The sequence below is a fragment of the Delphinus delphis genome, chromosome 2 (genome assembly GCF_949987515.2).
Source record: "Delphinus delphis chromosome 2, mDelDel1.2, whole genome shotgun sequence".
Lineage (NCBI taxonomy): Eukaryota > Metazoa > Chordata > Mammalia > Artiodactyla > Delphinidae > Delphinus > Delphinus delphis.
The window spans coordinates 74,923,623-74,950,839 of NC_082684.1; the positions used below are offsets into that span (position 1 = coordinate 74,923,623).

The 27,217-nt window shown below is 45.0% G+C and overlaps 2 protein-coding genes across 2 annotated transcripts in view; one reads left to right on the plus strand and one right to left on the minus strand.

Moving 5' to 3' along the window:
• SLC7A7 (solute carrier family 7 member 7) overlaps window positions 1-10,088 on the plus strand; it is a 29,720-nt gene extending 19,632 nt beyond the window's left edge. The window contains exons 3-10 of the mRNA XM_060004864.1: window positions 4,227-4,352; window positions 5,220-5,364; window positions 6,980-7,103; window positions 7,356-7,459; window positions 7,754-7,850; window positions 8,803-8,952; window positions 9,161-9,344; window positions 9,561-10,088. Coding sequence (XP_059860847.1) covers window positions 4,227-4,352; window positions 5,220-5,364; window positions 6,980-7,103; window positions 7,356-7,459; window positions 7,754-7,850; window positions 8,803-8,952; window positions 9,161-9,344; window positions 9,561-9,667 — 1,037 coding nt within the window. The 3' untranslated portion in view covers window positions 9,668-10,088. The remainder of the gene's footprint in view (window positions 1-4,226; window positions 4,353-5,219; window positions 5,365-6,979; window positions 7,104-7,355; window positions 7,460-7,753; window positions 7,851-8,802; window positions 8,953-9,160; window positions 9,345-9,560) is intronic.
• A 543-nt stretch (window positions 10,089-10,631) lies between these two features.
• Window positions 10,632-27,201, minus strand: OXA1L (OXA1L mitochondrial inner membrane protein). Its single transcript, XM_060004865.1, has 10 exons — window positions 27,092-27,201; window positions 26,473-26,634; window positions 14,114-14,327; window positions 12,735-12,878; window positions 12,395-12,480; window positions 12,041-12,205; window positions 11,748-11,852; window positions 11,495-11,657; window positions 11,326-11,406; window positions 10,632-11,242 (listed from the first exon to the last, which is right to left on the minus strand). The coding sequence occupies exons 1-10, from the start codon at window positions 27,152-27,154 to the stop codon at window positions 11,115-11,117; spliced, it is 1,311 nt and encodes a 436-aa protein (XP_059860848.1). The 5' UTR covers window positions 27,155-27,201; the 3' UTR covers window positions 10,632-11,114.
• Between the last annotated feature and the right edge of the window lie 16 nt (window positions 27,202-27,217).

The window sequence follows — 27,217 nt, forward strand, 5'->3', positions numbered from 1 at the left end:
TATATATGTACTAATTTCATTTGAATCATTATTTGATAGCATCATTAGATTTCTAGAGCAGAGACATGTGTATACAGATTTCAGAGAGGTTCTTGGCAAACTCTTGTGATATTCTTGTTGACAAGGTAGAAAAAGGCGGACTAGATAAAAAAAAATAGTTTGGTGGATTCCTGGTTGACGTTGTGGAATAATGACAGCAGAGAGGAAGATCTATAGTGATAGACTACAGGGCTCTGCCTATCCTAGTCAACATTTTTATAAGTGACTTCAGTGAAGATCCAGAAAGTTTGCTAATCAGATTTGCAGATTTCACAAAATTGAAGGCATTTGAACTAACTGATTAAAATGAAGGAGGAACTCCATTTCTGATAAATGGAAATGATGCCTAAAAATTCAGAGAGGAAAGTTACTAGGAACAAGTGTAAAGCCCCATATTTGGGATTAAAAAAAAAATCACTTTTAATAGGCCCAAACACAGGGAGAGGGAAAAGCTGATCAGTTTGGGAGCAAAAAAGGAGTTACAGTTGACGAGTTCAAACTGAGACTCCATAGCCTGCAACAGTAGCTGGAGTTTTCTGTGTGGGTCTCAGTTTCCAGGGAGACACTGACAAAGTGCAATTAATACAGAGGAGTGAACTGGGCCGGTGAGTGGGAAACCATATTTATCACACAAGATGTTGAAGAACATAGGTCTTTGGACTGAAGAGGGAAGACTCAAGGGGAACGGGATGTCAGTCTTTAATGATAAGAAGGGCTTATCGTGATGTGCGAGAGGCTTCAGCTTGATGCTTTGTGGCTCCAGAGGAGAGGTCCAGGACAATTAGCGAGAAGTTGCGAGGGAGAAGTTTTTGGCTGGGTGGGAGGAAGAGCTATTGGTCTCTTTACAGACGGCATGAGTGGCCTAATAAATTGCTGAGGTTTTTACAGTCCCTGGGAATTTGAAGGAGAAAATGGCTTAAATAGCAGCCTAAGTTGTGTGTTATGTTGTATGTATTTAAAACTAATGGTGCTGGGAGAATTGTAGGCTGAATGTTCTTTTTCAGGGACTGTTTAGTTTGAGCATCTAAACTAAATCTGGGCGTCTGATCCTGAATGGGCCTGCAAGCTTTGTTCACTTCTGGATCAAGCCAGGCATCTGCTCTCCTTGCTTTTAGTTCTAGAGCTGATGCTGGGCCTCAGTGCTGGAACTAGCCTCTTCTTCCAGGGGCTCATGGAGGCTGGGTGTCATGACCATTCAGGAGCATCTCTTTAGATGATTATAGGAGTGACTTCTTCTCAGCCGCTTCTTCCTTCAAAGCAGGGGTCAAAGCAGGAATGGAGGTGCACCTGAGTCAAGGGTCTGAGGTGATTTTCAGCCCATCTTTCTGTGGTCTTGGCCCAGTGTTGGGTAGAGATTGAATTGCACCTAGAGGTGGAGGGTAGGGCATCTCTGTCCTTGAGGTTAACTTGCAGTTGCCTCCATATTATTCTAACCCCATGTCCTACCCCCACCCCCTTCCCTGCCTCTGAAGCAGGAGGTCAGGCTCCACTTCAAGAACAGTGCACTTGGCTGGGCTCTGGGGCCACCGGTCAGCTGTATCCGCTGGGGGTGGGGACAGAGAGCCCAGTCAGCACTGCTGCCTGCCATTCCCATTTCCTGCTGCCACGGCCAAGAGGCCCTGGAGGAAGCTGAGCGCTGGGGAAGATGAGGGCCAGCGCTCTTTCCAGAGGATTCCCTTCTTCGTTCAAACCGAACCTCCTGTGCTCAATACAGAGAGCAGATCCGGGCAAGATGGTGGGTCAGTGGCTGAGAACAAAGCCTCAGGAGTGGGGGAGGAGGAAACACTGGTGGGTAAGAGGAAGGATACAGATGGATGGATATAGAAGTAGACTAGAGAAGCTGTAAGGATTAAAATGTAAACAATGCATGTATTTTCTTTTCAGAATTTGTTGTAGTAAAGGATAAGGAGTTGGCTCTTCCTTGGACAGAGCTGAGAACAGAAGCATGTGGCATGTGGTTACAGACTGACTCTGAACCAGAACCAGTCTCTTAATTCTCAAGCCTATCCCAGTTTAGTGTTGTCACCCTGGTGACCCTGAGGGCTACTCATGAATTTTTTTTTTTATTTATTTATTTTTGGCTGCATTGGGCCTTCGTTGCTGTGCGCAGTCTTCTCATTTCGGTGGCTTCTCTTGTTGCAGAGCATGGGCTCTAGGCGCGCGGGCTTCAGTAGTTGTGGCACACGGGCTCAGCATTTATGGCTCATGGGCTTTAGAGCTCAGGTTCAGTAGTTGTGGCACACGGGCTTAGTTGCTCCGCGGCATGTGGGATCTTCCCGGACCAGGGCTCGAACCTGTGTCCCCTGCATTGGCAGGCGGATTCTTAACCACTGCGCCACCAGGGAAGTCCACCCATGAATTTTAATTAGGGGACCCCATTCCCTTGTGAATATGGTAGCTCCAGTTGTCCCAGATGCTTCTAATCCAACCTGGCTTGAGTTATATTAGTAAGCCAGCAGCAGAGCCCGAGGGTGAGGGGTGGAGGTTACAGGATGGAGAGAAGAGGCAGGAGGCAGAAGTCCAGTGGGGAGTAAAGGAGGGGTGACCGGCTGAGGAGGATCAGCAGATCTGAAAGATTTGCCCGTTTTATGGGATGCTTGTGGAGACTACATGCTTGTGTCTTTATTAACACTACGTTGGCCTGGAGTTGTGGGTGCATTTTTGCCCAGCCCTGTGATAAGGTTTGGTTGTTTGTTGGCTTGTTTATTAGGCAGAAAGGCAAGTGTTTGTTTGGGACAGGAATGCCCCCTTTCTGCAAGAGCGGAAAAGAACTTGGGCAGTAAGGGAGGGGGAGACAGAAGGTGAGACAGCTGTTCTGAGGGGCTGCTCTTTCCTGCCTCTCAGGATGAAGTAGCCTCTGGGCCAGAGTGTGATGAGACCAGGACACAACAAAACAGAAGGGCTGGGGACACTGAGGGCCACACCACTGCCAGAACTGAGACAGGGAGTGCTTGGGACTGAGTTGGTGGCCTGAAGCAGGCAAGCCCAGCACTTTCTCCTCTGGTAAGGCAGGCTGGCTCTGATCTTGTCTTCGCAGCCCTTGGGAGAACGGCTGTTAAGCCCTCCTTCTAGTGCTCCAGTTGCTGAGCTGGGAAGGAGGGAGCAGTGAAACGATCCACTTTGCCACAGCGGGGAAGGTGCGGGGTATGTGGCTGCCTGCTTGTTTAAGAGGTTGGTGGGGGATTGAGGAACGTTCTGCTGAATTTCAGACTTGTTTCTTTTGATTTTCTTCCCCTCTTGAATTTCTTCTTCTGAAGCAGCAGATTATAGCTTTTTTTGGGGGGTGGGGTAGTAGATTTCTCTGAGATTCTGGTGAAAGTTATCGACCCTTTTCTTAGAACAATGCATATTCTTTGGACATATGTACAAAACACTTTACAAAGAATTTCAGGCCTGTGGAAGCCCTAGGTTAAGAACCCTGCCTCTAAGGGCAATCCATGAATTTTGCTGAAGCTCATCCAAGTAAAGGGATTGCCTCTACCCCAGGATAGAAGGACTTGAGGAATGTTTGTGGCTCTGACTTTTGCATTGTCCAGTCAGGAAAAATGCCCCATCCCCCTTCTGTAGGAACCTCAGTTCCAAGAGTCTTTCCAAGCATGAAAACAAGCAGCTGAGCTGGCCGGCAGTAGCAGGAAGTCTGGCCTCCAGCCTAATCCTGGCCACACATCCTGACCTGCTAGCCCAGACGTTGGATAAGTCACAACAGGACTCATCAAGGTTAACAGTAATCCCACAGCATCAGAGTGTTGGGTCCTGGAGCCCATATAAGGGGACACAGGGCTGGAGAGGGTGAGAGACCATGACTTTTCAGAGCCAACAGCTGGAACGCATCACTAATCCTGTTCCGCTACCAGTTGCCTCCTATTGCTGTGAGCACTTTTGTGCGTAAGCAAATCCAGTCGATTTGTTTTGTGTCTCTTGTATAAGTGCTGAGGGCGTGTGTGTGTGTGTGTGTGTGTGTGTGTGTGTGTGTTGCTGTGTACACAGGTGCTCAGCAAGAGCCTTTGAATGATAATGGTGAGGGCATTCTGGGCAGAGGTTTCCAATGAAGAGCAGGTCAGAGCCCAAACAGTTCCGTCTTTGGCCAAAGGCTCTATTTTGGTGACTGGTACCAGAAAAACTGCTTGGGGGTCTAAGGCCCTCTGGACGGTGGGGCCAGTCACCAATCAGTATTATTTTTCTTTCAGGTCTCTTAACCTTCATTAACTGTGCCTATGTCAAGTGGGGAACCCTGGTACAAGATGTTTTCACCTACGCGAAAGTATTGGCACTGATCGCCGTCATCATCGCAGGCACTGTTAGACTTGGCCAGGGTAAGAAATAAGAGTGACAGCAACTAATGTCTGTTAAGCATTTTCCATACGCCATACCCCTCTAAGTGACCTCTGTGCATGATTTCATTTAATGGGTACTATTATTATCCCCATTTTATTTTTTTGGCCATGCCCCAAGGCTTGCAGGATCTTAGTTCCCCCACCGGGGTTGAACCCGTGCCCCCTGCCATGCAAGCACGGAGTCCTAACCACTGGACCGCCAGGGAAGTCCCTGAAGTCCCTAGCTTAAGTAGTGGAGCTGAAATCTGTACCCAGGCAGACTGAGCCCAAAGCCTGTCCTGTCATTTCTCTGCATGCTGCCTCCCAGAGGTTGATCTGGGCAAAAAAGAGCCATATCCCGGGAGCCAGCTTTTGCGGATTGTCGAGCCCAATGATGTAGCTCTGACTGTTCTCCCTTGGGAGCAGACAAGGGCAGAAATGAACCTCTTGTACCCACTCCTCTACCAGTTTCCAGGTGTGAACACCTACCTTGCAACTACTCTGTTGACTGGGCATACTGAGCCCTGCCCTTCCTCCACTCCGTATCAGCTGTCTGGGTTAGGAAGGGGGCAGACAGAACTGCATCACCCCTGTTCTCCAGCCCTCTGCTCTGTCGTGGATCCTTACTCTAGAGAGCCACCGGGGTCCTTCCTGTCAAGACCCCTGTGCTGCTCCCTGCACTCTGGCCCATCACTGTAGCTGTCTCTCTTCTGCTCCCCATTCTTTCACTGGTACCCTTGCTGCCAAGGTGGTGTAAGCCACACACATTCTGTTATCGTCACATTCTTCCTCTCCTTTACCGGATCACCTTGTAGTTGGGGTGTAGGCCACTAATCCTTATGCCTTTCCATATTCTCTGGGTTCCAGGAGCCTCGACTCACTTTGAAAATTCCTTTGAGGGTTCATCATTTTCAGCGGGCAACATTGCTCTGGCACTGTACTCGGCTCTGTTCTCCTACTCGGGCTGGGATACCCTCAATTATGTCACCGAAGAGATCAAGAATCCTGAGAGGTAGGTACCTCACCATCAACTTTCCATGGCAATGATAGCCATCATTTATTGAGCTCCTACTGTGTGCCAGACAGCATACCACAACTAGTTGATTTTATCAGTGCCATTTTAATAGACTGCAGGCCGGAGGCCCAGAGAAGTAACTTGTCCATGATCACAGCAGCAGAGCTAAGAGGTGAACTTTCTCATGTGTTAAAAAAATTTTTTTCTTCACAGGCCTTTTCTCATTTGTTCATGCATTTCTGCATTAATCAAAGCAAGTTGTACCATGTGCTTGTGTATACTTTATTTAATTTTTTTTTTTTTTTTTTTTTGCGGTACACGGGCCTCTCACTGTTGTGGCCTCTCCCATTTGCGGAGCACAGGCTCCGGACGCGCAGGCTCAGCGGCCATGGCTCACGGGCCCAGCCGCTCCGTGGCATGTGGGATCTTCCCGGACCGGGGCACGAACCCGCATCCCCCGCATCGGCAGGCAGACTCTCAACCACTGCACCACCAGGGAAGCCCCTTCCTGTCTCTTCTGATCCCTTCCTTGTTTCTCAAATTCATACTGACTTTGAATTGTGGTATTGTTTGTTTCAGGACACCATTTTTACTCTGAATTGCCCTGTAGTCAAGCAGAGTAAAAAGAACTCTGGGCAGGGAGTCAAAGGGCCTGGACCTGTCTTTCCACTGATTTGTTGGATGACCTTGAGGGAATCCCCTGCCATATCTGCCTGCTCCTTGTCTGTAATTGAGGGGGTTGAATTATATGATCTCTAGAGCTTTTCCTGGCTCTGAAATTCAATGATTCTAGGACCTAAGATTTGCCAGGGAGTGAGGTTTCTATAAATTTCTAAGTCAAAATAATAATAATCACCTTTTGGCTTTGAGAAACAGAGTATTCCTGATACACATCTAGTGCTGCAACCCTGGGAGCAGATAATAGCAGATCGAGGCCTGGGCGGTGCTTCCACCTACAGGACAGAAACTGAATGACTTGAGTATTTGCCCCCCTCTCACTGTGAAGAACGTTTATAAAGATCATGGCTTTATTGGGCCAGAGGGACCTTGAGAAGTCTGTTTTTCTCTTGGCCTCCGGTTAGGACGGCACTCAAAGCTCTCAAACTGAGTAAGGGGGCAGGGTGCACATGTTTCCCAGATTGCTCGCTCAGATACACATTGTTGTTTCTACTGAGGACCTGTATTATTCTCTGGCGAGGCTAGACTGCAGTTCCCCTCTATAATTTCTTCTTTCATATTTAACCTTAATACAAATTTTTCAGTGTTGACAGCCTTAGAGGAGGAATCCTGATACTAAGAGACCTCTAGAGTAAAACAAACAACTTTCCTGTGCTATTATCATGCTGTGACACAGTCATCTGTTAATCCTTTTTCCTTTTTTTGTGTAGGCCTTTCTCCGAATGTGATGTTCCTTTCCCTGATGCTCTTTAGTTCTTGAGTTCAGAGCTTAAGCCACTATCCTATCCTATCCTAGGCAACTTCAAAGGCAAAAGCCCTGGGGAATTGCCACGGGAGGCCCCATCCCCGGATTAGTGGGGCGGAGTCTGAGAATGAAAGGACAGTGGGGAGGAGACTGTGGGGCTAATATATCCACTTTTCTGTTTGGCTGTAGGAATCTGCCCCTCTCCATTGGCATTTCCATGCCCATTGTCACCATCATCTACATCTTAACCAATGTGGCCTATTACACCGTGCTCGACATGAGAGAGATCCTGGCCAGCGATGCTGTTGCTGTGGTAAAGGATTTTCACTAGCAGAAGGGTGAGGGTGTGTTTGTGGGCTTTGGGTATCGTGCTGCTCTTCAAAGTCCCAGAAAGCGGGTAGTCCTTGAAAAGAGTATGCCTAGAGTACTGGGCTTGCGAGGTCGTTAGCCCTGCTGTGGAAGAAAGGGTTGGGTTGCTACCAGGGGGCACCAGGGGGCATGCTTGTCCTTGCCTTCCATCCCCGTTAGGTCCTGCTAATGACTCTTTTCCATTCCTTTCCCTTAGACATTTGCAGACCAGATTTTTGGAATGTTCAACTGGACCATTCCAGTGGCAGTTGCGTTATCCTGCTTTGGTGGCCTCAATGCCTCCATTGTGGCTGCGTCTAGGTACGAGTGTCACCTTTTACTGAGGGGTAAAGTGAAGAGCTGTGGCAGGGCAGGGCAGGACTTAACAGGACCCAGACTTTAGTCACCGCGATCCCCAAGTGACAGTCACAACGCTTTGGCCTTGTTCGCATCAGCAGCCTCCAGTTCTTACAAATCTCAGTATTGAACTCCGTTCCAAATTATTCAAACCTTTTTGAAGGAGGGGATGCCAGAGAGGGAGAGCCTTGTGGCACAAGAACCAGGCCACACCCACATCCCCAAGTTTCTCAGCCTCTCCTATCTTACCCAAAATAGGCTTTTCTTTGTGGGCTCAAGAGAAGGCCATCTCCCTGACACCATCTGCATGATTCATGTTGAGCGGTTCACACCAGTGCCGGCTCTGCTCTTCAATGTAAGTGGTCTCAAGACTGGGGCTGAAAGCCAGATTGTGGGGGAACTTTAGTAGCAGTAGATACAACTGTTCTTAGCTCCCCAGAAGCTCTAAAGAAGGTTCTAATAGAAAAATTGTTGATGGACCATCCACTGTGGGCAAGGCACTGTGCTGTAACTGCTGCAGTGGTTTATTTATTTATTTAGGTTGTGCTGGGTCTTTGTCGCAGCATGCAGACTCTTGGTTGTGGCATGCACGTGGGATCTAGTTCTGAGACCAGGGATTGAACCCGGGCCCCCTGCGTTGGTAGCGTGGAGTCTTACCCACTGGACCACCAGGGAAGTCCCTGCTGCAGTGGTTCTTGAAAGAATCCATATTCTCTAAGGAATGGTGACCTCCTCTGGCCCGGGATGAGGCATAAAGTTCATGGAATACACTGTAACGACTGCCGCGGCAGACAGTGATGTAGTGTTCAAGGGAAGAAATGGTGACTGTGGGGGTAGAGGGTGAACAAGGAAAAACTTCCTGGAGAAAGTGAATTTGAAGTGGATTTTTAAGGTTAGGGTTGCAAATGGTAGCGATGGATGGGCTTTAGGTTGAAAGAAAACAGCATCAGAAAGTCCGGAGGTTAAGCAGTGTGGAGTTGGGTAGCAGAAGGTAAAAGCTGGAATTGTATGTTGGAGCCATTCTGGAGAGGCTCTGGGGCAAAAGCTATTTGAGGAACTGTTTTGAGCTGTGCTGTACAGAGGATTAAACTGGCAAGAGTTTGAAGAATGGGCTGAAAAAGGCTACTGACTTAATAGGAAAGGAGTGAGGCGTTGAAACTAAGGTGGTAAACGGGGTGAGAACAGAAAAGGACAGTTGGGGAGACTGAGGACTTGACAAGGGGGTGGATTTGTGGGAGATAAAGGGGACTGGCAAGTGCCTTGCGTGACAGGCCTTGAGAGGAGCTGATGTGGGCTTGTGCCTGCAGGGTCTCATGGCGCTGATCTACTTGTGTGTGGAGGACATCTTCCAGCTCATTAACTACTACAGCTTCAGCTACTGGTTCTTCGTGGGGCTCTCTATCGTGGGTCAGCTTTATCTGCGCTGGAAGGAGCCTAATAGGCCTCGTCCTCTCAAGGTAGGACCTCTCCATCCCACCTCTGCTGCACCCACTCCAGGGGATTCTTACATTTATTCAGAAACCTTTGCCCGGAACTCGACGGTGGTTCCGAGTTGAGAGGAAGGGGATGACAAGAACACTCAGTGCTCTGCTGTTCACAGGTGGGGTTTTCTTGGCTGTCCACCCTGAGCTGTCTAACCTCCACTTGTTTCTTCTGTGCCCTTAGCTCAGCATTTTCTTCCCCATTGTCTTCTGCTTCTGCACCATCTTCCTGGTGGCTGTCCCACTCTACAGTGATACCATCAACTCCCTCATCGGCATCGGCATTGCCCTCTCAGGCTTGCCCTTTTACTTCTTCATCATCAGAGTGCCAGAGCACAAACGACCTCTTTGCCTCCGCAGGATTGTGGGTAAGCCTTGGGTCCTCAAGTCGGCTCAGCTATTGTACGGCCTGGTTTTTTTTTTGGCTTTTTCTGCAAATCTAGTCTCCCAAATCACCTTCGCCATAGCTCCTACCTGTTGTTGAGGCTTAACTGTAATTGTCCCCTCGGGCCCAGCCCCACTCAGTGCCACCTGAACTCAGCCCAGTTGACCTCTTCTGTTTTGACTCAAACTTCTCTTTGTAGCATCTGCCACGTGGTATGTCCAGGTCCTATGTATGTCAGTTGCTGCAGAGATGGATTTGGAAGATGGAGAAGAGACGCCCAAGCAACAAGATCCCAAGTCTAACTAAACACCACGAGAAATCCTGAGATGTGGGCAGCAGGGGCCTCCCTCATCTCCTACTGGCTGGAGCCAAGGAAGCTGAAAAGCTCACTTCTTTGGAGGCGTCTGTCCAGAAGCCTCTTAGGCAGCTTCAACAACCTCTGAACTTGCTTTCTGAGAGATGGAGAGTAATTTATTTGTTTTGCTACATATTGTTCCGTATTTCTTTTAAAGGGACAATAAAGCAGACTGTGATGGGGAGCATGCCAGGTGTGGGCCTGGATGTTCCAGTGGCACATTTCCACGTGTTAAGACATCCACTCACCTCCAGTGTGCCTGCCCACTCCTCTTTCCCACTGAAAGACCCAATAATGCTCCAAACTTCCCGTCTCCTTTAGAGAGACGTCAAACTGTCAAAGGTGCTAGACAATAAAAGGGTATGTTCCTGAGCTCTGAATGGCTTTTTTTTTAAATTAATTAATTAATTTTTGGCTGTGTTGGGTCTTCGTTTCTGTGCGAGGGCCTTCTCTAGTTGCGGCGAGCGGTGGCCACTCTTCATCGCGGTGCGCGGGCCTCTCACTATCGCGGCCTCTCTTGTTGTGGACCATAGGCTCCAGACGCGCAGGCTCAGTAGTTGTGGCTCACAGGCCTAGTTGCTCCGCGGCATGTGGGATCCTCCCAGACCAGGGCTCGAACCCGTGTCCCCTGCATTAGCAGGCAGATTCTCAACCACTGTGCCACCAGGGAAGCCCCTGGCTTCATTTTTATATAGTGTCTCAAGGACAGCTCCCATTAGCCTGGCAGGAAGACTAAAAACAATCTTATGCTTGAAAGAATCTGAGTATTTCTTTCTCTCTTGAGCCAGTTGCTGAAGGCCGATGCAACCAGTCTCTACACAAGAGAACACCTAAGCTGCTGTAGCAAAATGCTAGGTTGTTCGATAAAAGCTGTATCAACTTCCTCTTAATTATCACTAAAAACTTAAGCATATCTACTTCTTGAAGAATATTTTATAGGTAATCTTGGGGTAAATGAATGTGGTTCCTCCAGATACAGTCTCCGCTTACCATGCATACCTCTGACCACAAAGCAAGTATGGACGGGACAACACATCTAAGCCCTTAATGCCAGGCTACAACACTGAGATGCCTCCTAAGAGCATGGGCCAACAAGAACAATCATCACCCAACCTATTCTTTTCTCTGAAGCACTCAGTCCGTTTCCCTGTTTAATAAGTGTCAGGGAGCAGCACGTAATACGGAAGTTTACTAACTCAGCGGATGGGAAGATCACTTGGCTCCCCAGTGTTCTTTTACACTTAGGTGGAAGAGTCTGTAGTGGAATCCACTTTTAAAATGAACATCAACATGTCCCACAGTTTCTAGGTCTGGGGCAAGGACCCAGCATCAGTTCTTGTTCTAAGGCTGAGTCTCTCAAGAGAGAGAGTTCCTGCCAGTATGAGCAGGGAAGAGAATTCAGCCAAGTGTGTCACTCCAGGGATGCTTTGACTTTGGTTTGTTGCTGCTGCTATTGGGGGTGTTGGGAGGTCCATTCTTTCCATGCTGTAGCAGAGGGTTGTGGGTAAAGGTCTGTCGTAAGGGACCTGGGGGAAGGAGAAAACCAATCTCGATGAACAAAGGAAAGGAAGAAACAAATGACAGAGTTTAGCCTGCAAGTGTTATTTACCCCTGGCTGCTAGCTCCAAGTGATTCCGCATGCGTCGTTCACGCTCCTGTAGCTGATGTGCCATTTCGGCATTCTTCCAGCCTGTGTAAAAAGGATTAAGGCAGTTTGGTCGTGTACCCACTTCTAGGCTACTCTCCCCAGTTCCTATGCACGGAGGACAGGCCCTTACCTGTTTTGAAGCTCTTTATGAAGCCTTCCTGGGGAGGTAATTTGTCTGAGTCATGCACAACACGCTGGGGGATTTTAAGTACAGTGCGTACAGCTGGAATACGGAGGCAGGCCACCTGGCCCAGGGAAAATACGTTGGAGGACAGCCAGTACATGAACACTGCCTGGATGAGAAGGAAGAGAAGGTACTCAGAAGCTGCGTCCCTGGGCAGCCTGCCGGGAGACTTGGAGCCAGCCCCTAAGACATTACTTACCGCGGGGAAATGGATAGTTATGGGCAAGACTGCCAGGGGCATCAATCTGATAAAATTTCTCATCCACTGAAGGTCAGAACTTTGCACGCCAGTTTCAGCACCTAGCTGCAAAAAAAAAAAAAAAAAAAAAAGCAGGGGAAGAATAGTAAATGCATGGCAATTTTAGTTGAATGGGGTTCAGATTTCTTACCCATCAACTCTATTTCTCCAGGGAGTGAAGAATGACCGTTCTATAACTACCTTCCCCTCACTCCCCATTCTGCAGGCCTGGCACTCGGCGAACCTGGGCTTACCTCAAGGACACCCCACATTGTAGCAGTGACCACCAGAGGTAACATGTAAGTGGGGTCAGATAGTGTGAGATCCTGGAACCACCAGAGGCCACCTGTCTGCAGGCTGGGCACAGGAAGGTTAGCCATTTCTCTCAAGGCAATGAAGAAGGAGATGAAGATCGGGGCCTATGACACAGGATAAACAGTGTCAGGACCCTTTAGTAAAAGGGACATTTTAATTACTCCATTACTGAAACCCATGTAGCATAGTATCACCACCACATGCTTTTTTGGGGGGTCTAGGGCATGGGAAACACAGAGGAGTAATCTGATTGGTTCTGATGAAGTTAAAGAAGGGAAATGTTTTTTGCTCACCTGAGTCAGAGGTAGAATGAGAGGTCTGAAGAGTTTAATATCATGCTTTTTCTGGTAGAACGTCATCTCCGAGGAGGCCCTGTAAACTGTGAAGGGAGTGGAAGCTAACAGCTGGGCTAACAGCTAGGTTGGAGGAGGTGACCATCCTCATCACCTGGCCCATGAGAATTCTAACTGACCCTGGCCAGTCATTGGAAGCATTAGGCCTAAGAAGCAGGTAAATCTTAGAACTCGCCCAACTGTAGCAACTCCTGATTTAGGCTGTTCCCCCAACCTGAGCTGAATGTCAGGGAAAGTGCCAATGTGGTCCTCACCCATGCTCATTCTGCAACTGACTCACATTCAGTATGGTTTCCTGTCAACTTGGCCTCTCTGATTCGAGCGGAAAACTTCTGAATCTCTGGCAAGTGGTTGTGGATGTTAGCTGCCTCTCGCTGGCCCTTCACGATGAGAGGAAACACCAGGCAGCGGGCAAGGACTGTACCTGGAAAACACGAACGAAGACTGGAGTGAAATTCAAGCCATTCTGCAGCTAGAAGGCTGAAGGTTTTTAGGTCCTCACTGAAAGGGTCTCCTAGCCCAGACTTTTCCACCCTGTGACTCGTGCCCAAAGGGCCCCAAAACAACGGGTACGGGTATGACAGTTCCTTCGAGGCTCAGTCTTCTGCTTTGACGTCAAAAGTCTGGCATTAACTTCTCTAGGCAAATGACCAGGAATCTTGTTTCCTTGAACAAAAAGGTGACAGAAGCCACTTTTGTAGATCAGTGGTTTCCAAACTTTTCTATGATCAGTGGACTCCTTTTTTCCCCAACTCTAAGTGTAACCCCAACATACATAACAGATAAAATCAAGCTGCCCTGGGTGAGGAGGTAGTCTGACTACAGGATTTTTCAAGCTCTGGCCTTTGCTTTGCTCAGAAGCACTTTTACAGAACTCTGGGGCTCGCAGGAATGAAGTCTGAAAGCCACTGTTCTAGAGATGCCTGCAGTAGGAGGTAATCTGGTGGCCTACTGCTTTAGCTCCCTCCTATTTCTTTTCTTACACTTCACATTTCTTGATCATTTCAACAAATATTTATTTAGTTGATGGTATCTGTGGGTAAGCAAGTGGGCCTGGGCTGAGAAGAGACCAGGGGGAGATACAGGTTTAGGCTTTATCAACATTATGATGAATGGTGTGAAGTGGACAGAGAAGGGAGCTAAGGATGGAACCTGGAATCCCAGCACTAAAGGGGCAGGTAGAGTACTGAGCAATAGAGATGGGAGGGTGTGGTCAGAAAGACAGGAAGAAAATCTACAAAGATTGTCGCAGAAGCCAAGGGACAGGGCTTCTCTGGTGGCACAGTGGTTAAGAATCTGTATGCCAATGCAGGGGACACGGGTTTGAGCCCTGGTCTGGGAAGAACCCACATGCTGCGGAGCAACTAAGCCTGTGCGCCACAACTACTGAGCCTGCACTCCAGAGCCCTTGAGCCACAACTACTGAGCCTGCATGCCACAACTACTGAAGCCTGCGTGCCTAGAGCCCGTGCTCCGCAACAAGAGAAGCCACCTCAGTGAGAAGACCGCGCACCTCAACGAAGAGTAGCCCCCGCTCGCCGCAACTAGAGAAAGCCCGCATGCAGCAATGAAGACCCAACACAGCCAAAAATAAATAAATAAAGTTCTAACCCTACGCCCCCATTTCCCGTACTGTTGTACAAGATATATCCCCCTTACATGCAGCAATGGCCCCCCACCAAGGTAGGCCTAGGTTAACATGCATAAATTCCAGTAAGTTCTGGATCAGTCCCACTGGGGTGTATGACCCCAGCCCAAGCTCAGTGAAGCTCTGTTCTGCAGCAGCCAGGATGATATCTGCAGTGTCTCCAGAAGCCACCTCAGGTACTGCTGTAGGTGGGGGAGTTGCAGGAATGACCGGAGGGGCCTGAACCTGTGGGGAAAAAGGAGGAAAAAAAAAAAAAAAATCCAGGCGTTATATTCGGGGAGGGAGGGACACACACATAGAAATCGAGGTCCCTCTTATTATAACCAATACTGGGGTACTCTCTTGACTCCCTGTTTCTCGTTCTCCCAGGGTAGCCTACATTGTCATAGAATTCAAAGCTTAAAAAGAACATTTTATGCCAGGAAGTCAATTAAAAATTACATTATTTTCCTGGATTTTGTAATGCTTGTGGTATCTGTCAGCTTTTAAAAACCATTACTTTGTAAAGATTTCTTATTCTAAATAAATATTCCCACTCATATTTTTTAAGAAAGGATATTTTATTTTCCCCTCTAGGCAGGAAGATAAGTTACTCAAAATAAGACTTCATGATTCTCCTTCATGTTGGGAAGTTATTTCTTGTGCATTTTCCAAACTTCAGTCATTTGAGTATCACTGGCACAATTCTGCATACACTGAAACTATTATAATTTTTCTTTAAACAACTCAGTTTTTAAGATCAAAAGTATCTACTTGGTCTCATCCTGAGAAATATTAATGTCCATGAAATCAGGGACATACAAGTTATAATCAAAGATATACAATTATAAATTGTGTCAACTGAAAAAAAAAGCACGAGCTAAAAGTTGAGAACTGTGTGTTATTTGGGGCATTACTGAGGACTTAAGTACAGGACAAAGCCTCTCAGCTGTGAGGGACTGTTCCGAAGAGGTAACACCAAAAAATTACTGCTAATTAAATAAAAACCAGATGTCTCAGGTTAATGAATTTAGTGCTTTTCTATGTATGGAAAGACACCAGAATTTGGGTTTACTCAAATCATTCCTTTGATTTGTACCTTAACTATCTAGGGCCAGTATTCTGTTTCTCCATCCTGACTTCCCTCAGGGTGCACTGTTGGGGGTGACTGCAGTGGCTGATGGTCCCAACATCCTTTGTTTAGTGATAAGACAGGTGACATTCTTTGTCCTCAGCACCTCCTTCTAGGCCATAAACTGGACCAACAATTGGGAGGCACTTCATGACCGATTCTGTCCCATGGCACTAGGAAGGCTGATTCGTAGATCAGGTGAAGACTCTGCTGATAGGCTACTCAATTCGCTAATTTTTGGATCAGGCCCTGCTGATAATCTAAAATTCTCTGGATCACCTGGATGAAGAATATTGCCTGCGGTATCAGTAAATAAAGGATGCTGCAGCCATCAAGCCATCAGCCACCCTCAACTGTATACCCTGAGGGGATTCAGGATGGAGAAAAACAACATGGGTGCTATACAGTTAAGGTGCACATCAAAGGAATGATTTCAACAGGCCTAGACTCTTAAATCATTCCACACATAGAAAAGTACTAAACTCATTCACTTGAGATGTCTGGCTTTTAACACTAATCTTTTGATGTTCTGACTACCTGGTTGTTTTTGCAAAATTCCTACATATCCTGGCTCCTCCCTTTCCTCTTCGGAGTAGTCCCTCGGAGCTATCTCAGAGGATGTCCTCTGGCTTAAGTCCTCAGCAAGACCACTGAATAAAACATAATTCTCAACTTTTAGGTTGTGCATTTGTTTTTCAGTCAACAATTTTGGTGACCACGAAGGGAACCAGAGCAGAACTCTCTCCTTTGCCCAAACTCTAAGAGGATCCAGGGCCTGGTACCAGCAGAGGCCTCTTGGGCCTGTCTGCCTCCTTGGAGAGTCCAGATGAATTTGGGTGATTCTTGGATCTCCTGATTATTGGTTGATGATCCTGAGTTTTATCTGGCAGTGTCTAACTGCCCAGTTGAAAGCTACTGGGGAAACCAGGTGGAAAGACTGGGAGTTACTCAGTTGAGACAATAAGGAGTCTGGACTGGGTGATCAGGTGAGAGGCTGGCCTAACATCTTTGCCTCCAATTAAACACTCTCGCCAAGTCTATGTATGTACAAAACTTATACTTACAAGTACTCACTTAATTGGGAATTAAAGGAAATCTTGCCCTGAAAATAGCCCACACGGGGCTTTTTTTTTTTTGCTGCATCTCATGGCATGCGAACTTCCCGGACCAGGAATCAAACCCACACCCCCTGTCGTAGAAGCGATTAAGGACCACCAGGGAAGCCCTGGGGCTCTTTTACTGCATACGCAGTTAAGTTAGAGAAAGCAGCTTGATAAACCATCTTTTCAGAATTCTGACCTTAAAGAAATAAAAGCCCTTTTGGGGGAACTTGCAAGTCTCTCCCAGTGTCTGAGATGTAAATGTTCTACTTGATCTTCTTAAGTGTGTGACTGCGCACATGTGTGTTGTGTTTTGTGAGAACTTGGTCTCTGCCATCCAGAAGGTACATATATTCTGCAGCCAACTGAACAGACTGAGATTCTGAGCAGTCTTTTTCCGGACTGTGCGAACTCTCAGGGGCTTTTTGCCATTTTAACTTTTGCTGTGTCAGCCTGTACAACAAAGGCCTTTACTTTCTTGGGCTATTTTTGGGAGTAAACCTTCTGTATCTTGGTTAGGTGGCATCCTTCGCACTCTCTTGTGGGGATGCTTCTTTCGTCCTATTGGTCTGAATCACAATTAAGATACATCTCATTAATGGCCAGATGACAGGTCTTTTAAATTGGAAAAGCTCTAAATCGGTAAATCTTTAGAGAGTCTCATTATAAACAGCTGTTTTATCGGGACCCATGGAAAAACCAAATTAGAAGGTGGAAAAATATATATAATGGTTAACCTAAGAACTCCTTTAGTTTAAACCAAACAAAAAACTGGCTTCGGAAGCCTTATTCCTGGTCTCTGCTTCCCCTCAATGGGTGTTACAGATGCTAAAAAAAAAATAAAAATCAATAATGTTAATTAGGTTCATTAACAGGGAAATAAGAAAAAACCGAAGGGAAGGTCTAGAGACTTTTTCCCAACAAGGTGGAAATTTTAAAGGGACTTGTCCCGAAAGATAAGAAGTCTCTAGATGGTTTTTAAGAAATGGAATAAATAAAATGGACGTTAATGGGACTAAAACAAAAGGTTTTGGTACAATACTACCTAAAGTTGGATGGGCTTTAGCTCCCTTTAGGGATTCCCATTGATCTTCAACATTAAGGGGCCCCAAACAAGTCTGCTCTATTTATCCCAATTAAAGATAAAAATGTATGTTTAAAAGGCTGGAAGAAAATTTCATTAAGATATCTGACCAACAATTACTTGGGGCAACATATAGGCCAATTAGTCAAATTAAAAGATTGACAGGGATTTCCCTGGTGGTCCAGTGGCTAAGACTCCACGCTCCCAGTGCAGGGGGCCCGGGTTCCATCCCTGGTCAGGGAACTAGATCCCACATGCTGCAACGAAGATCTCGCGTGTGGCAACATAAATAAATATTGAAAAAAAAAAAGATTTACAAAGGGTCTGAGTCCCTTGGCTCAGCTCCTCACTGGGAACCCCAGTGCCTTTTATTTTTTAAAATATTTATTTATTTGGCTGCATCAGGTCTTGGTTGCAACACGCAGGATCTGCGTTACGGTGCGCGGGCTTCTCTCTAGCTGTGACGCGTTGGCTCAGTAGCTGTGGCTCGCGGGCTCTCTAGTTGTGGCACACGGGCTTAGTTGCCCCATGGCATGTAGGATCTTAGTTCCCCGAACAAGGATCGAACCCAAGTCCCCTGCACTGGAAGGCGGATTCTCAACCACTGGACAACGAGGGAAGTCCCCCAGTGCCTTTTATACAAAAATACTATGGGGTCCTAATAGATGGGGGTCCTAACAGAAACTAAAGTTAAAGGTATAAAAGTTAAAAGAATGGAGACAAAAGTTTATAAACTTTGGTATTAAATGAGCTTTATATAAGATCATTACATGTCTTTTGCCTAATTATATTATGGGAAAGACATGTTTTACTGGGGAATGCTTCCTTGCCCGATATAACACAGGGCATATAAATCTGCCCCTCAGGAAATATAATTAAACACACTAAAGGAAACCAACAGGGTTACCTGGGCCTGCACAATATAAAATAAAAACTGGGAGCAATATTCAAGGGCTAATAAAAATAATAATAGAGATTTTGCTCTGGATTTAACTTGTGAACTCAGAAAGAGGACTTTTGTTGAATGTCTTATGCAAGCTTTTAAAGGCATGGTTAAGTTAAACCCTAAAATTCTAGAACATAGAACTCATGAATTTCAGTTTAGTTGGAAATCTTCTCAGTGATATAAAAAAGCAAATAAAAGAAAATACAGTTGGGCAAATCAAGCTTTTAATATCATTTAAGCAGCAAACCAGTTCTTTGGAGAATTAAAAGCAAGTGTCTTTGTCTTACAAATCCTACAAATCAAAAATATAAATACAGCTCACAATGACTTGAGGCTGAGCCTAATTAGCTCAATCAGGTAAAATCTGAAACCAAGGAAAAAAGAGAAAAAGGCCTTTTAAAACTCAAACTGCTAGAAAGGCTCCTTCACTCAAAATCTGGTTCATACTCTTTAAATGATCTGTACTTGTTTTTGAAATCTTTTGTCACTTTGGTTAAGTGAAAGTATTGTTTCACAGTGACCTATGATACTATGCGACCATGTGTTTTGAAACCTTTTTGATATTTTTGACAAGCTTACAAGTAACAATTCTAACTAAAGTTATTTTAACCTCCAGCTAAACTCTGGGATGCTTCAAAGAAACCCTGAGGCATCTCAGAGACAAATTTAAACGTTGGCTTATTTGGTAAGTTTAAATTACTTGAGAAATACTGTCAACTGATTGGAGACAAACCTTAGGTTATATTGTATGGGTAAATGTCATTAATATAGCTATTCCAAAATTTATATGGAATTCCTAAAATTCCTGGCATAATGTTATCAGTCATAATTCTAGTTATTATCTTAAAATGCTGTACATCACAGAAATATCCAAGTTTCTTGTCAATTACATTGTAAACAGATATTTTTCTTTTTAACATCTTTATTGGAGTATAATTGCTTTACAATGGTGTGTCAGTTTCTGCTGTATAACAAAGTGAATCAGTTATACGTATACATATATCCCCATATCTCCCTCCCTCCCACCCTCCCTATCCCACCCCTCTAGGTAGTCACAAAGCACCTAGCTGATCTCCTTGTGCTATGCGGCTGCTTCCTACTAGCTATCTATTGTAACCAGATCTTTAACCATGCCATTTTAAGTCTTTTGTGGTTTATAGACAACCACTGTTTTACTCTGGAGCTTTTATAAAATGAAGATCTTCAAGAAGATTCATAAAAAGAACTTTCTGGGACTTCCCTGGTGGTCCAGTGGTTAAGACTCCGTGCTTCCACTGCAGGGGGCGCAGCTTCGATCTCTGGTCAGGGAACTAAGATCCTATATGATATGCGGCGTGGCCAAAATAAATAAATAAAAAAAAATAACTTTTTGACAAATGTAAGTTTCTGGTAACTTTTAGATCATACCACTGACTTGGGTAAGAAATTACAAAATTAATGAAAAACGTGATGACTTCATCCAGATCAACAGCAATTAATTAAAAACATGGGACTGAATGAACTGATAAATATCATTTATAATTTTCTGAAATATACTGGCTTTTAATCTTTGTTTTCCAGGAAACCTTTCTTCTTAGGCTATGATCTAAAGCAAGTTGATAAAGTATACATTTGTAAACAAAGATGAAACATTTATCTTTCTACCTGTATCTTTCTACCTGATTCATCCAGAATTTGGCTTCTCCAGCTGGCTCTCTCCTGTGGACTTGATTTTTTTTTTTTTTAATGAATTTATTTATTTTTGGCTGCATTGGGTCTTCGTTGCTGTGCATGGGCTTTCTCTAGTTGCGGCGAGTGGGGGCTACTCTTTGTTGTGGTGCGCGGGCTTCTCATTGAGGAGGCTCTAGGTGCGCGGGCTTCAGTAGTTGTGGCACGTGGGCTCAGCAGTTGTGGCTCACGGGTTCTAGTGCGCAGGCCCAGTAGTTGTGGTACATGGGCTTAGTTGCTCCGCGGCATGTGGGATCTTCCTGGACCAGGGCTCAAACCCATGTCCCCTGCATTGACAGGTGGATTCTTAACCACTGGGCCACCAGGGAAGTCCTGACTTGATTGTTTATTGTGACCAGATTACAACTATTTATACTAATCATTATTTTAATTTGTTCTCTTTGTTTCCAAATTGTTTATGCCTTGTGTTTCTCTTTGCTGTACTATGATCTGATTAACGTTACTATAGTACATATCCTGTCTATTTTATTTTTATTTTTGGCCGAGTCGTGTGGCATGCAGGATCTTAGTTCCCCGACCAATGATCAAACCCGTGTCCCCTGCACTGGAAGCACGGAGTCTTAACCACTGGACCACCAGGGAAGTCCTCCTGCCTATTTTATAAGATTGTCTCTTGTATTAACAATGTGTAACCATGGCTAAAAGTCTTGTGACAGTTGACCATATATGTAACTCTACATAGAATAACTGTAATAGTGCAACCTAGATAAGGGAAAACATTTCCTGGATCCTAACAGATGAGTAAGACAGGTGATCCAGAGAATTTTAGATTATGAACAGGGTCTAATCCAAAAATCAACACATTGGCCTATAAACAGAATCTTCCCCTGATCTAGGAATATGTCTTGCTAGCAATGTGGGACAAAATTGGTTATGGAATGCCTCTCAAAAACATTGATCTAATTTATGACCAAGAGGAGGCACTGAGGACAAAGAATGTTGCCTGTCATATCAGTAAACAAAGGATGTTGGGGCCATCAGCCACCGCAGCCACCTGCAAGGGTGCAACCTGAGGGGATTCAGGATGGAGAAAAACAGAATACTGGCTCTAGATAGTTAAGGTGCACATCAAAGGAATGATTTCAATAAGCACTCCCCACCCCGCCCCCGCAAAAGCCCAGACTCTTGCATCTTTTGTTACATAGAAAAGTACTAAACTCATTAACTTGAGACATCTGGTTTTTCGTTAATTAAGAGTAATCTTTCGATTCCGACTACTTGTTTTGTTTTGGCTTTTTTTGCAAAACTCCTATATACCCTGGCTCCTCCCTTACCTCTCTGGAACAGTCCCTCAGAGCTGAGAGGCTGTATCCTAGTTAAGCCCTCAGTAATGCCCCAAATAAAACACAATTCTCAACTCTTAGGTTGTGTATTTCTTTTCAGTTGACAACTCGTACCTCATTTACCTTTTTTTTTTTGTTGCTGCACCCCGTGGCTTGTGGGTTTTATAACTTATGAAAATATCACCAAGTTAGTTTTTTTTCTTGCTGACAACTAACTCTGCAACAGAAATAACATGAACTTATTGACCTCCAGTAAACCTAGGTACAATAAAAGACATGTCTATATTGATTAAACCAGCAAGCTTAAACTAGCTTTAACAACAGGTATTAATTTAATATTGAATATTTCCTAGATCACACGAACCTGAAATTCATTCCGGCCAGTTTCCTTTATATTTAGAAATATTTAATTTGTAAGCGCTTACTTTTAAGTCAATTAAATAGAGGTCTTTTATAAATTTAGAGTGTATACCCAGAGGTAGTGACATCTTATATGTATAATGTCTGTTTACACACATGTAAACAGACAAAACTAGAGATCTCACAGTGTCACTTAAAAAACTTAGCTATGAATCAGGTATTACAATATAAACTTACTAGTTTATAAATAACAGTTGGAATAAATTAAATTCATTTGCTCAGAAGACTAAGGCTTTGCTATTTGTGGAAAAGACTTAAGATTTGTATTTCTCTATGACATAAATCACAGCAAGACCTTTTTTGACCCACCTCCTAGAGAAATGGAAATAAAAACAAAAATAAACAAATGGGACCTAATGAAACTTAAAAGCTTTTGCACAGCAAAGGAAACCATAAACAAGACCAAAAGACAACCCTCAGAATGGGAGAAAATATTTGCAAATGAAGCAACTGACAAAGGATTAATCTCCAAAATTTACAAGCAGCTCAATATCAAACAAACAAGCCAATCCAAAAATGGGCAGAAGATCTAAATAGACATTTCTCCAAAGAAGATATACAGACTGCCAACAAACACATGAAAGAATGCTCAACATCATTAATCATTAGAGAAATGCAAATCAAAACTACGATGAGATATCATCTCACACCTGTCAGAGTGGCTATCATCAAAAAATCTACAAACAATAAATGCTGGAGAGGGTGTGGAGAAAAGGGAACCCTCCTGCACTGTTGGTGGGAATGTAAATTGATACAGCCACTATAGAGAACAGTATGGAGGTTCCTTAAAAAACTAAAAATACAACTACCATACGACCCAACAGTCCCACTGCTGGGCATATACCCTGAGAAAACCATAATTCAAAAAGAGTCATGTACCACAATATTCACTGCAGCTCTACTTACAATAGCCAGGACATGGAAGCAACCTAAGTGTCCATCAACAGATGAGTGGATAAAGAAGATGTGGCACATATATACAATGGGATATTACTCAGCCATAAAAAGAAACGAAATCGAGTTATTTGTAGTGAGGTGGATGGACCCAGAGGCTGTCATACAGAGTGAAGTCAGTCAGAAAGAGAAAAAACAAATACCGTATGCTAACACATATATATGGAATCTAAGGGAAAAAAAAAAAGGTCATGAAGAACCTAGGGGCAAGATGGGAATAAAGACACAGACCTACTAGAGAATGGACTTTAGGATATGGGGAGGGGGAAGGGTAAGCTGGGACAAAGTGAGAGAGTGGCATGGACATATACACACTACCAAACGTAAAATAGCTAGCTAGTGGGAAGCAGCCGCATAGCACAGGGAAATCAGCTCCGTGCTTTGTGACCACCTAGAGGGGTGGGATGGGGGGGTGGGAGGGAGGGAGATGCAAGAGGGAAGAGATATGGGAACATATGTATATGTATAACTGATTCACTTTGCTATAAAGCACAAACTAACACACCACTGTAAAGCAATTATACTCCAATAAAGATGTTTAAAAAAAAAAAGATTTGTATTTCTCCTTGATAAACCCTAAGGAGCGTATGAACTGGATTTTGGGTGAGGGAACCTTTCCACTGGTTTGAATTTTAAAAGGCCCTTCCTCTTTGGTTTCAGGTTTTACCTGATTGAGCTAATTAGGCTTAGGCTCAGGCTCAGGTCTTTGTGGGCTGAATTTACATTTCTGATTTGTAGAGATTTTCAAGACAGACAGTTGCTTTTAATTCCCCAAAGAACTGGTTAGTTGCCTAAATGATACTAAAAGATTGATTTGCCCAACTATATTTTCTTTGTTTTTTTAATACCACTGAGATTTCCGACTAAACTGAAAACCAAGAGTTCTTAGGGTTCAATTTATCATGTCTTCAAAAGTTTGGACAAGGCATTCAACAAAGGCCCCCTTTCTGAGTGCACCAGTTAGATCCAGAGCAAATCTCTATTACTATTTTCATTAACCCTGGAATATTAGCTCTCAGTTTTTACTTTGTTTTGTTCGGACTCTGGTAACCCTACTGGTTTCCTTTAGTATGCTTAATTAATATTGTCTGAGGGGCAGATTTATATGCCCTGTCTTATAATCCCAGGCTGGGGAAGCATTTCCCAGTGAGACATAATATCTACCCTACAATATAATTAGGCAAAAGAGATGTAACCCTCTTACATAAAGTCCATTTAAATATTTTTATCTCAAGTCTATCAACTTCTATATCTTTAACTTTAGTTTCCATTAGGATCCCATCAACAAGCCCTGGTCTTAAAAGGAGTCCAGAAACTTCCTTTTTATCCCAATCATTTAATCTATTTTTGTATAAAAGGCTCTGGGGTGCCCAGTAAGAGGTTGAGCCAAGGGACTCAGGCTCTTTTGTCAATCTTTTAACTTGATCAATTGGCCTGTGGCCCCAAGCAATTGCTGGTCAGGTATCGCAGTGTAAGTTTCTTATAGCCTTTAGAAGGGGGGAAAAAGTATATATACACACACACCCACACACACACATTACACTGGAGTAAGTAAATAAGAGTGGATTCGTTTGGGGCCCTTTAATGTTGGGGACCAATAACATTGGTCCATCCAACCTCAGGTAGTGTTGTATCAAAACCTTTTGTTTTAACCCTATTAACATCCGTTTTATTTATCTCATTTCTTAATAGCCATCTAAAGATTTCTTTATCCATTTGGGATGAGTTCCTTTAAAATTTCCACCTTGTTGGGAAGAAGACTCTAGATTTTCCCTTCATTTTTTTTAACCTGCCTGTTAATCAGCCTCATTAACATTATCTTCAATGTTTTGCATCTGTAAGACCCTCTGAAGGGAAGCAGAGACCACAAATAAGGTTTCCCAAACCCTTTTTTTTAAATTAAAGGGAGTTTTAAGGTTAACTATTGTGTGTGTATCCACCTTCTAATTTATTTTTTATAGGTACCAATAAAACAGCTGTTTACAATGACAGCTCTCTAAAAATTTAGAAGTTTTTCCAATTTAAAGGATCCAATGGCTATTAATAGGTGGTATTTTAATTACAACTCAAACCGATAAGATGCAAGAAGCATCCCCACAAGAGAGTGCAAAGGATGTAGCCTTCACAGATCTAGAAAGTTTACTCCTAAAAAATAGTCTAAGAAATTAGAGGTCTTTGTTATATAGGCTGACGCACCGAAGGTTAAGATGACTGAAGTCCCTGAGAGCTGGCGCAGTCAGACAAGACTGCTCAGAATCTCAGTCTACTCAACTTGCTGCCAAACGTACACCATATATGTACTTTCCGGATGGCAGAGACCAACTTCACACACACAACACACACATACACATACACACACACACACACACACACACACACATGCAAGAAGATCAGGTAAAACGTTTACATTTCAAAGACAGAAAAATGCAAGTTCCCTAGAAGGGCTTTTGTTTCTTTGTAAGGTCAGAATACCAAAAAGATGTTTTATCAAGCTGGCTTTCTCTAGCTTAACTGCATATAAAATAAAAAGAGTCCATATTGGCCATTTTCAGGGCAAGGTCTCCTTTAATTCCCAATTAAGTACCTACTTGTAAATATAAGCACAGAAACCTGGCAGGGTGTTAATTGGAGGCTAGCTTTCTGAAAAAAGGTTAGGCCAGCTTCTCAGCTAGTCACCCAGTCCAGACCACTCAGAGTGTCTCAACTGAGTAACTCCCAGTATCTTTCAACTGTGCAGCCAGGTGCCTGTTAGCCACTGCCAAATAAAACTCAGGATCATCAAACAATAAATGGGAGATCCAAGAACCAGGAGAGACTCACCAAAATTTGTCTGGACTCTCTGAGGAGGCAGATGGGTACAAGAGGCCTCTGCTAGTACCAAGGCTCAAGTTCCTCAAGTTCCTCAAGCCCGCGTACCGCAAAAAAAAAAAAAAAAAAAAAGGACTAAATTCATTAACTTGAGACATCTGGTTTTTGTTTAATTAGCAGTAATTTTTTGGTGTTTGACCACCTGTTGTTTTTGGTTTTTTTTTTTTGCGGTACGCGGGCCTCTCACCGCTGTGGCCTCTCCCGTTGCGGAGTACAGGCTCTGGACGCGCAGGCTCAGCGGCCACGGCTCACTGGGCCCAGCCGCTCCGTGGCATGTGGGATCTTCCCGGACCAGGGCACGAACCCATGTCCCCTGCATCGGCAGGCGGACTCTCAACCACTGCGCCACCAGGGAAGCCCTAGTGCTTTTCTAAGTATGGAAAGACGCAAGACTTTGGGCTTATTGAAATCATTCCTTTGATATGTACCTTAACTGTCTAGGGCCAGTTTTGTTTCTCCATCCTGAATTCCCTCAGGGTGCACGGTTGGGGGTGGCTGGGGTGGCTGCAGTGGCTGAAGGCCGCAACATCCTTTGTTTACTGATATAGCAGGTGACATTCTTTGTCCACAGTTGATATGCAAATTATAATTTTTCTAATACACACACAGAATCACATCTCATACCACCATCAGTGGCTTGCCACCATTCTGGCAAACAACGCCTAGTATATAACGTAAATCTTTCCTCCTGTGCTCTCAATAATTTCCCCGCTGATTTGAAAATCTATCCCAAGCAGAGATGCTGTCATTTCGCGAGTTGGGTGGAGTGCGGACAAAAACTCTGCTCCACATTCCCCTCCCCCTAGTCAAAGCAAAATAAAAACAAATCAAAAAGAAGCACCACTCCTAACACTGCAGGGACGAAACGTCTCTTACCTGGGCTTCTGCAAAAGAGATGGCAGAGGTACTGAGGCCCCGGGGGCCTGGGGCCGCGAGGAGGACATAGTGCGGGTGCCCGCAGCAGCGGCCGGCTGGGAACCGGAGCCCAGCTGTCAGCGCTTTCCGGGGCCATTGGCAGGGCCCTGCGACGCTGTGGAACTGAGTGGGTAAAAGGAAGATGGAATCCTTTTACCGGGTGAAGTCGCTCATTATGCTCACCGTCTCCCCCCGCACCTCCCCCCCTCGCCCAGACAGGCAGCCAACTACCACAGGTGAGCACATTCTACTCCCCGCGCTCAGACTGCGACCCTGCAGGCTTGCAAGCTGTGAGTCCTGCATCTTAGCTACTGCAGACCCACCCCGGGGCCCAGAGGTTGAGGCTGAGGTTTCCTTAGAAGGAGTGACGCTTGGTCCCAGGAACAGACCACGATACTAGGCTGCTGAGCCCGCGGAGTCGGGAACGGAACCCTCCCGCGTCCTCATGAGACCCGAAGTCACGAGACGCAGGTCCCGGTGAGAAGATCAGCGTCTTCTCATGCCCACAGCACGAGTCATTCCTGATTCGGGTCACAGGGATAGGGTGGCATCCTGGCGCTCGGCTCCGGGACATCCTTACCTGACGCTGGGGCCGTAGCAGGCGCAGAAGCTCCCGGCGTCCGCACATCAACCCCAGCGCCATCTTACCAGGAAGAAGACTTACGTTCGCGTCTGCGCACTCAGAACCGCAGCCTCGCGGGAGGAG